The sequence below is a fragment of the Lolium perenne genome, chromosome 3, assembly GCF_019359855.2.
Source record: "Lolium perenne isolate Kyuss_39 chromosome 3, Kyuss_2.0, whole genome shotgun sequence".
Taxonomy (NCBI): Eukaryota; Viridiplantae; Streptophyta; class Magnoliopsida; order Poales; family Poaceae; genus Lolium; species Lolium perenne.
The window spans coordinates 239,125,924-239,136,910 of NC_067246.2; the positions used below are offsets into that span (position 1 = coordinate 239,125,924).

Sequence of the window (10,987 nt, forward strand, 5' to 3'; positions counted from 1 at the left end):
CGAGCGGCCAGTGATCGGCGTTCGCGGCCACGCAAACGCGGCCAGATTTGGATCGGCTTTGGGTTATCCCGAACGCTACGGCCATCCGTTTTAGGGATGGGTTGCACGCTGGCCGGCGTCCGGTCTACCCATCCGGACGCGTGGGCGTAGGATGGATCGCCGCGTTGGAGATGCGCTAATGCAGCGTAGCAGCCCAATAAACTTTGCGCCCTTTTGGCCCAGCCTAGTAAAGAAATTTCTAGGCCAGCAGGCCCGCACAGGCCCAGGCCGCATAGCGGCACACAGTCCCTGACACACACACGCACGCCACGTGATGCTCAAAAAAAAAAAAACACGCACGCCACGCAGTTCGTCCCGCACCGCCGCACGCCGCACGCCGCAGTCCAGCACTCCCCGAGACCACGACGTCTCCTCGTTCCTCGCCGCGGCTGCTCGACCCAACTCTCCGCACAGCCGCACGCCGGCATCTCTCCCGACCTAGCAACCGCCTGAGACGCGCGCGGCGGAGGCGACATGCCACGGCCGTGTCGTGGGATCAGAAGCGAGGCAGCGCACCGCGCCGGCCACCTCCCTCGCATCCCGTCGGCCGCCACCCTCAGCCCTCGCATCTCGCCGGCCGCCGCCGCCTCGCAGCTTCTCCGCGCGTCGCCGTGCTAGATCGGGACATTCGGGATCACCCGAGCTCGAACCCGAAATTTCGGGAAATTTCCAGGTGCCATCACTCGAAATCTCGAATTGCCCGACCCAAATATCGGGCGAACCCAAAATTCCCGAATTCCTTCCATCTATTCACCTCTCTTTTCGGGGAGCCACGGGGCAACAAGTCCAACAAGGAAAGCATACTTGAAACCCCCACTTGTCCCAGCCACGTCTCCCATCACCAAACCCCCCAGTTGCTGATACCCTTTCCAAAACATGACCGTTGGGCGCTGCCTCCTCCTTGTTGAGATCCCAGATATACTTGCCCCGCACACGAGCACGAGGACCACGACCGCCACGCTCTCCCCCTCCCGGTCCCCACGAATCGTCCTCGCCTTCGCGCACCGGCGCCGCCCTTCCCCCGCCCCCACGACATTCTCGTCCTCTTCCCCCACGCCGGCTCAACCGTTGCCGATTATTCCCTCACGCGCTCCGCGCCCGCGCGGCGACCACGACCGGACGGGAGGGTTGGTCTGCGCCGCGATGGCCATGGACCTGGCGATGGTCGTGGATGAGGCGGTGAAGTCGGATGCGGAGGAGGAGGAGGAGGTGATGGTGGTGGTGGAGGAGGGCACGGGCGGGGGGAGGTGCGGCGGCGAGGCCGTGGTGGTGGCGGCGGCGGACGCCGAGGTCGAGGGCCACCCCTACGCCTTCCACGTCTCCGGCCCGCGCAACCTGCCGCTGCCCAACTGGAGGGAGATCATCAGATCCAGCTGGTAATTCTTTCCTCCCCACCGCTCTTCTATTATTCCATCCCGCCCTTGCAGTTTCCTCGTACCACTACTTTATGGGATGGAGAACGGGGCGTATGAGTTGGGCACGTGCTCTGGATTCGCGTTGAACCCGAGGGCATTCGCCAATTTGGGTAACTGCTGAGAAGTGGAAGGAGATTGTGGCTTAGGAACTGCCGTCCAATTGCAATGTTCATCCTGCCAAGCCAGTTTATTGGTCCAGAATCGACATGATACTTGCCGGCTTTCGTTGATTATTAAATCACGGGGCCACACACATTTTACTGGTCTACTAGATGCAATTTGCAGTGCACCGTGGTACTGGTATGATGTAGTACGAATTTTAGGAGATGGAAATTGTCTGCAGTCTTGATTCCCTTTACAGGGGCGCTATGCAAAATTCCTACATTTCAGGATACCTTCAAGGATAGTGGGATGGTGGTTTCCTGATATTCTGGTGTTACCTGGGATATGAAGCTCATTACGTTTCTCTACCTTCTTTTTTATTAGGTTGCTCTAGCTCTACTATGCCTCCGAGTAAAGGTTTCATGGCAAGAAACAAAGGATTGCCCTCCATTATGTTTCCTCTTTCGTGGGCAATGGACCTGCACATGCTCCCACCTTTTCTTAGGGACAACGTCTTGCTCTTAGATGGAAACTTTGAAGCCAGTTATACTAAATCTGAGTCAATTAAAAGGGAACGGAGGGAGTAGTTAAGGTTCCTTGAATCAACGGGTCCTCCCTTGGTAGGAATATAGGAGTGTCTTCCAATTTTATAGCATTCTCGGAGTACCTTTCTGGTTCTGAACTTTCCTGCTATGTTAAGGCGCGTTGTTTCATGCTTGGTTTTGCTTCGAGATTAAGCTATGCGTTGTGCAGGCCAAGTTTGTTGGTTAATTCTGAGTATTTGAGGAGCATGTTTCTAGTATGCTAATGCAATGTAAAATAGCTCAGCGACGTGGGAAAAGTTTGATCATGTGTTCCCTGTCGGTCATAGTTTCCAGATAAAAAAGGGTAGAAAAATGAACTATTCTAGATTTTATAAACCTAATCGGTGGAAAAGAGGTACCATAATCATGTAAAATAGTAAGCAATGGAAATATACATAGCATATTCCTGCCAAGAATATGTCGGCATGAAAGGGGCACACCAGCTTGCAGAACTTAGTCGGGAAATCTACATATTCTAGATTGTAATCTTAATCGGTGGACATGAGGTGTCATAATCATGTAAACTACAGAAGTATGCATCGCTTATATGTTGGCATGAAGCAGACACGAGCTTTGCGGAGCTTTGGGCGTACCTAAAAAAGCTGCTCAACTTTTTCTAGATATCTAGAAAATGTTGAGCTGCTTTTTTTTTTTGGGATGGAGGGAGTATTAGAATTAGCAAGTCTGAAGTCTGTGGGGATTAGGAAACACATAATAACTGCAAACTACAGAAATATACATCGGTTATTCCTGCCAAGTATGTTATAGCATCAAGTAGACACCAGCTTGCAGAGCTTTGGGGAAATACTACTAGAAATTAGCAAGTCTGAAGTTTGTGGGGATTGGGAAACACATAATCATTGCAAACTGTAACTCATGTGAAGCCTGAATATCTGATACCATGTTGTAGTACCCATTTCAAACAGGATTTATGTTCCTTTTTCTCGTAACTTTAGATGAAGGTCATTACGTTTCTCTACTTTTTTTTGTAAGGTTTCTCTAGTTGTACTATGCCTTCAAGTAAAGGTTAGAAGACTAGAAACAAAGGATTGCCCTCCATTCTGTTTCCTGTTTCGTGGGCGATGGACCTGCACATGCTCCCCACCTTTTCTTAGGGCCAGCGTCTTGCTCTTAGAGACAAACTTTGAACCCAGCTAGTTAAGTTTCCTTGAACCAGCTCGTCCTCCCTTGGTAGGCATATAGGAGTACCTTCCCATTTTATAGCATTCTCGGAGTACCTTCCTGGTTCTGAACTTTGCTGCTATGTTAACGCGCGTTGTTTGTTTAGCAGTATGGCTCTGGGTTTCCTGCTTGGTTTTGCTTCGAGATTAAGCTATCTGTTGTGCAGGCCAAGTTTGTTGGTGAATTCTGAGTATTTGAGGAGCATGATTCTAGTATGCTAATGCAATGTAAAATAGCTCAGCGACGTGGGAAAAGTCTAATCATGTGTCTCTGTCGGTCATAGTTTCCAGATAAACAAGGTTAGAAAAATGAACTATTTTAGATTGTATTATCAACCTAATCGGTGGAAAAGAGGTACCATAATCATGTAAAATAGTAAGCAAGGGAAATATACATAGCATACGCCTGCCAAGAGTATGTTAGCATGTAGGGGACACCAGCTTGCAGAACTTAATCGGAAAATCACCATATTCTTGATCATAAACTTAGTTGGTGGACATGGGGTGTCATAATCATGTAACTACGGAAATATGCATCGCTTATATGTTGGCATGAAGCCGATACCACCTCTGCAGAGCTTTGGGGGAAATTATATTAGAATTAGCAAGTCTGAAGTTTGTGGGAATTGGGAAACACATAATCATTGCAAACTACGGAAATCTACATCGGTTATTCCTGCCAAGTATGTTAGCATCAAACGGACACCAGCTTGCAGAGCTTTGTGTAAATAATATTAGAAGTTAGCAAGTGAAATTTGTGGGGATTGGGAAACACATAAAACTGTAACTCATGTGAAGCCTGAATGTCTGATACCAGTGTTGAATTACCCATTTCAAACAGGATTTATGTTCCCTTTCTCGTAACTTTGCTTCAATAAATGTGTCTCTGAACTCTGAAACGCCAACTTTACTTTGACACACACACACCCATGTGATGTATATGTGACCTTACTCTTCTAATGCCTCATGTGCAGGAAGGATCCAAATTACAAAAGGACGGCGATGGCATGCTTCATTCAGGCAGTCTACCTTCTTGAAATAGACAGGCAAGATCAGAAAGGAGAAGAGGATGGCCTTGCTCCAAAGTGGTGCAAGTCCTTCAAGTACAAGGTCACACAGACACTGGTGGATGAGAGAGATGGTTCAATATATGGTGCCATTCTTGAGTGGGATCGGGCTTCTGCTTTGTCTGAATTTATTCTATTAAGACCAAGTGGCGCACCAAGGGCAGTGTTAGCTCTCCGAGGAACATTGCTGCAGAAACCTACAATCAAGAGAGACCTGCAAGACGATCTTCGTTTCCTGGTTTGGGAGAGCTTAAAAGGTTCCGTGAGATACACTGGCGCTTTAGAAGCACTGAAGGCTGCAGTTGATAGATTTGGGAGCACAAACGTTTTTGTTGCTGGACACTCGTTGGGAGCTGGTTTTGCCCTTCAGGTATGCAAAGATCTTGCCAAGCAAGGAATCGTCGTCGACTGTCATCTGTTCAATCCACCTTCTGTTTCACTTGCCATGAGCCTAAGAAGCATGAGCGAGAAGGCCAGCTATCTGTGGCAGAAAGTAAAGGCAAGTATGCCATCAAAGGAAGAAGCATCGCTTGAAAGTGCAAAAGAGGAAGGTAGCATCAAGAAGAGACTACGCGCAGAGAAGAAATGGGTGCCACACTTGTATGTGAACAACAGTGACTACATCTGCTGTCACTACAACGCTCCTTCTTCCACCGCTCCCTCTTCCACCGGACCGGACGGTGCACCAGACGAGCAGCAGCAGCAACGCAAGGCGAGTGAGATTGCTGGCGATGTGGTTGCGAAGCTCTTCGTCACGTCTTCGAAAGGCCCACAGAAGTTTACGGAAGCGCATGGGCTGGAGCAATGGTGGTCAGATGGGATGGAGCTGCTAGCCGTGTCTGACAGCAAGCTTATACACAGGCAGCTGAAGTCTCTATACTCTTCTACAGCAGCAGTACCACCACCAGCCAAGTCGTAGAGACGGCCGAAGTGGCTGTTTCAATGGTCGTTAGAAATGCTCTTTCTAATTGGTTTACACCACCTTCGTTATGGCATGGTCGAATTATTCATAGTCTAGTAGTGATCAGACCAATTTGTAATAATGATATGGCTAATAAACACATTCAAGTACTATATCTTTTATAGTCAAAGGCTAGAATATACTCCAATGTGCAAGTGAAGCTTGCAGAGCTGAAATCTGAGCAATTGGGTAACATCCATGATCTCACGGTCCTCTACGGAACTGAATTGTTGTGACCTTGTTGGTCTGTAGCATGATAAGTGGAGAGCCAATGTCGCAAAATGCAAAAAAATATCGGTTGATTTCTGACAAAGAACTTGTGCAATCAGTATGAACCCCTGCTTTTTTACTGAAATCTGAGCAATTGGGTAACATCCATGATCTCACGGTCCTCTACGGAACTGAATTGTTGTGACCTTGTTGGTCTGTAGCATGATAAGTGGAGAGCCAATGTCGCAAAATGCAAAAAGATATCGGTTGATTTCTTTCTGACAAAGAACTTGTGCAATCAGTATGAACCCCTGCTTTTTTACTGTATTCTGTTCTGTTAAGGAGACAAGTAGAACTCACCTGGGTTGTACTTGTAAGGTGGGATTTGGTAAAAACACGAACAAAAATTACAAAACGACTCCGCTGGGGATCGAACCCAGAATCTCTGGTTTCGTAGACCAGCGCCTTATCCATTGGGCCACGGAGTCGTTGTTGACTTTAACAACGTTGTCACTCTTTGGATGGACTACTGCTGCAAACACAGCCTACTTTTATTGAATAGGTCTTCTTTGATTCGTAGATCTCCAAATGCAGGAATAAGAATAGAATTTGGATACAAATGCAAGTGGAAAACTAAGATAAGAGATTACATGAATGTTTCTTTAAAAAAATACAAGAATGTTTCTTTTAATGGTCGCTATAACGAAGGAAAAGTAAAGAAATTTAACATGCTTTCTTAAGCAACTTGATTAACACAAATAATAAGCAAGGGCAACAATGTTGAGTGGCGTCAGGTGGCCATGCTTCAGAGGCGGACACATGTACAATTACAGGTACAACCCTGAGAAAAAACGGGGACCTATACCTATACACAAAGGCGAGGCTAGCAAGCAGGCTTAAACAGGCTGAAGCCTGCCCTCCAAAAATGTAAAAAAAAAATTACTACTAGTAATCTCCAAGCCCATTAGCAGTTGGGTACTCCAGGCTTCAGCCCAACTCTCCCAGACGCACGCAGCTTCGTATCGACGCTTCGTATCTTCCAGGCACCGTAGCACGCGACGGAGAGGCAGAGACGGAGGGAGCCAGGGAGGCGAGGCGACGGACCGGCGAGCGGCGGCCACGACCGGCGAGCGGCGGCAGAGGAGGGGCTGGGGTCCTGAGCGCCGCACGCCCCGACGCCCGCACCCAGAAGCCAGAAGCTGGGGCCGGCGGCCACGACACGCGTGGACGCGCGGACGGCCCAAACCCTAGCGGGAGTCCGGCGAAGTTTGGGCAGGGCTGAGCAGCGCGCCGGCCTCTGTGCACCGGAGAGAGGAGCACCGGCCTGCCAGGCTGCCACCTGCCAGTGAGCATCGGAAATTTGGGATCACCAGCGTGACAGCGTCGTTCTTCGGTGGTATTTGTTCTCCAATCCTCATATTATTTGCTATCTCTCTAGCTCCAGTTAATTTATCTATGTGCAATATATTTTCAGATTTGTTAAAATGAAGAGAAAGCATGTGAGCATCCTTAGCTATTATACATCTAGTTCTGTTGGTAGCACTCAATCTAAACCTGAGCATGTTGAACCTCAAGATGAAACTCAATCTGAACCTGAGCATGTTGAACCTCAAGCTGAAACTGAGCATGTTGAACCTCAAGATGAACCTGAATATGAACATGAACCTGATCTCCAAATTGTTGAGAGCAATGCCACCACATTTGATGAGAGTACAAACCAACCAAGTCAGCTTATTCAAGAATTTCATCCAAGTCAAATTATTCATGATCCAGGACTTAGAATACCAATAGATGATTATGCCCCCGAAATTAGAAGTGATGTGAGAAGAGCTTATTTGTTAAATGGGCGAAACAAGGCTGTAGGGCATAAATTCAAGAAGACACAAGATGGTATTATTTGGAGATCATTTCAGGCACATTGGTTGGATAAATTTGATTGGTTGGAATACAGTGTGGCAAAGGAGGCTGCTTTTTGCTTCTATTGCTATCTTTTCAAGAAACCATCACATGCTTGCAGATTTGGAAATGATGTTTTCACAAAAGATGGTTACACTCGTTGGAAAACAGGTCTGGATAATTTTAAAAAGCATGTTGGTGGTCTATCTAGTCGCCACAACATTGCTAGGGATGATTGTGATGATTTCAACAATCAACGAGCAAGTGTGGCTACCAAATTTCGTGTGTACAGCAAGGAGTCCGAGATATTATATAAAATCCGTCTAACTGCATCATTAGATTGTGCAAGGTATCTCATAGCACAAGGGGAGGCTTTTCGTGGGCATGATGAATCCTCCACTTCCATCAACAAGGGCAATTTCTTGGAGTTATTGGACTGGTACAAGAACAAGAAGGATGATGTGAAGGAGGCATTTGACAAGGGGCAAGGAAATGCACAAATGATTTGTTCGGACATCCAAAAGGACCTTGCTGCATGTTGCGCAATGGAGGTGACCAAGGTTATTAAGGATGCCATTGGAGATAAAAAGTTCTCAATTCTTATTGATGAGGCTAGAGATTGCTCAATAAAGGAGCAAATGGCAGTGATTGTGAGGTAATGCAAATACCATGTTTTGTCTTGTTTTATAGTGCTTTACTAACATTGTTTACTAATCTAGTTAATTTCTTGATGCGTGTAGATTTGTAGATGATCATGGGTTGCTACAAGAGAGATTTCTTATGATTAAGCACATCACAGATTGTACATCTGCTGGAATTAAAGAAGCTTTCCTTGCTGTGTTGGATTATCATGATTTGCCAATCTGTAGGCTACGTGGACAGGGCTATGATGGAGCTTCTAATATGAGAGGAGAATTCAATGGTTTGCAAAAATTGGTTAGAGATGAAGCTCCATATGCATTTTATGTTCATTGCTTTGCTCACCAGTTGCAGTTGGTGGTTGTCACTGTTGCTCAATGTAGTCCTGCTATTGCTAATTTCTTCAACATTATTCCCTTGATAGTGACTCAAGTTGGTTCATCTTGCAAGAGAAAAGATGCATTACTTGCAAAACACCAGGATGAATTGTTAGAGTTGTTGGAGAATGGGATGATTTCAGTTGGAACCGGGCTGCATCAAGAGTCTAGCATAACAAGACCAGGAGACACTCGGTGGGGCTCACACTTGAGAACCTTGCTTCGCATATTCACAATGTGGAAGGCCGTGGTTGGTGTTCTAGGAATTATAGTGATTGATGCTCGGGAACATACATGTCAAGGTGGGGCTTTTGGTTTGCTTATTAAGATGCAATGCTTTGAATTTGTGTTCATCATGTTGCTCTTAATAAACATGTTAAACACCACAAATCAGCTCTCACTAGCTTTGCAAAGGAAGAATCAAAATATTGTTGAAGCCATGCGTTTGGTCTTGGATGTGAAAGAAAGTTTGCAAGGGATGAGGGACAATGGGTTGGATTCTTTATTCAGCCAAGCCAAGAGCTTTTGTGAGACACATGAGATTGAAGTGCCAAATATGGATGATCATGTTGGATCTTTGGGTCAAACTGTTCGCACCACCAAGAACACGACGACTCGACTCCACTATTACAAGGTTAGCATATTCAATGTTGCCATTGATGCAACTCTCGCTGAAATGAATCATCGATTCAATGAAGTTTCCACCGAGTTACTTGATTGTATGGCCTGTCTTAGTCCAGCAAACAACTTCTCAAAGTTTAATGTTGACAAACTTATTCGGCTTGCTGAAATTTATGCTGAGGACTTCACAGAAGCGGACAGGTTGTTGCTAAGAATTGACCTCCCAAGATTTCTTATGAACATTGGGAGAAGTGAAGAATTTAATGGATGTCAAAATCTGTCCACACTTGCTCAGTTGATGGTTCAAACAACAAAACACACATATTTCTCATTGGTGTATCGTCTCATTGAGTTGGCTCTCATTCTTCCTGTGGCAACTGCATCAGTTGAACGCATATTTTCAGCAATGAAGATTATTAAAACAGATTTGCGCAATAAGGTGTCCGATGAATGGCTAAATGATTTAATGGTGTGCTACTGTGAGAAAGAGATATTCAGAAGCATTCATGATGATCAGATCATTATACAGTTTCAGAAATTGAGGGATCGTAGAGGACATCTACCGCGCGAGTATAATGTGATTTCTTAGAGGTACATGTCTGTTTACTAGTTTCATTAGAGTTCACTTTGTCTTTTTGTTGTTGCTTCTCTAGTACTGGATAGTCTGGATGTATTAGTGTGTGATTTGTATGCTTTTAACCTGAAAATTTGTGGTATTTTGTCTTAATTAATTTTATGTCTTATATATTAGCTTATTTTCTACCAGAAGTAGTCGTTTAGTTAGTCGTCTTCAACTTTCAGCCTCCCCTGTAAATAATTCCTGGACTCGCCGTTGCCTATACAGTATGTTACTCAACACCCCCCCGCAGTCGAAGGGTCGGCACCGACACATAGACTGGAGCGAAACTCAGGAAAAGTCGTGGATGGCAATCCCTTCGTCATGATATCGGCAAACTGCTGTGACATCGGTACGTGAAGAACTCGAACGCGATCGAGGGCAACTTGCTCACGAACAAAGTGGATGTCCAACTCGATGTGCTTGGTGCGCCGATGATGAACGGGATTGGCGGAGATGTAGACAGCCGACACGTTGTCGCAGAAGACCACCATAGCCTTGTCAACAGGACAAGAGAGCTCTGACAGAAGCTGGCGAAGCCATTTGCACTCAGCCACAGCGTTAGCCACGGCGCGGTACTCGGCCTCAGCACTGGAGCGAGACACGGTGGGCTGCCTCTTGGAGGACCAAGAGACGAGCGACGAGCCGAGGTAGATGCAGTAGCCGCTGGTGGAGCGGCGCGTATCCGGGCAACCCGCCCAGTCCGCGTCCGAGTAGGCGATAAGGTCAGTCGACGTCGAGGGCGAAGCATGCAACGACAAGCCGTGGCCCATGGTACCACATACGTAGCGAAGAATCCGCTTCACCGCAGCCCAATGAGCATCCTGAGGAGCATGCATGTGCAAGCACACCTGCTGCACGGCGTACTGGAGCTCCGGTCGCGTCAGCGTCAAGTACTGAAGAGCACCGACGATGGAGCGGTAGAACGGCGCGTCGGACGCCAGCGACCCATCACTGGCGGAGAGCTTGGCCTTCGTGTCGACAGAAGTAGGCGCAGGGTTGCAGTTAAGCATCCCTGCACGCTCGAGAAGCTTGTGGGCATACTTCCGATGATGGAGGAAGAACCCGTCCGCACGCCGGACAACCTCGATGCCGAGGAAGTAGTGGAGCGGGCCAAGATCCTTCAACGCGAACTCAGCGCGAAGACGGTCGGTGAACTGTCGAAGAAGATCAGCGGTGGAGGCTGTCACGATGATGTCGTCGACGTACAGCAGCAGGTATGCCATGTCGTTGCCGGTCCGGTAGACGAACAGTGACGCATCGGAGCGCGTGGAATGGA

At 47.1% G+C, this 10,987-nt stretch overlaps 1 protein-coding gene and 1 non-coding gene across 2 annotated transcripts; one reads left to right on the plus strand and one right to left on the minus strand.

The window, feature by feature from the left end:
* Nucleotides 1-367: 367 nt before the first annotated feature.
* Nucleotides 368-5,525, plus strand: LOC127343882 (GDSL esterase/lipase At4g10955). Its single transcript, XM_051370078.2, has 2 exons — nt 368-1,415; nt 4,296-5,525. Exons 1-2 carry the CDS (start codon nt 916-918, stop codon nt 5,305-5,307), a joined length of 1,512 nt encoding a protein of 503 aa, XP_051226038.1. The 5' UTR covers nt 368-915; the 3' UTR covers nt 5,308-5,525.
* A 449-nt stretch (nt 5,526-5,974) lies between these two features.
* On the minus strand, nt 5,975-6,047 carry TRNAR-ACG (transfer RNA arginine (anticodon ACG)). Its single transcript has one exon. It is a non-coding gene; the product is annotated as a tRNA-Arg (tRNA).
* Nucleotides 6,048-10,987: the final 4,940 nt, after the last annotated feature.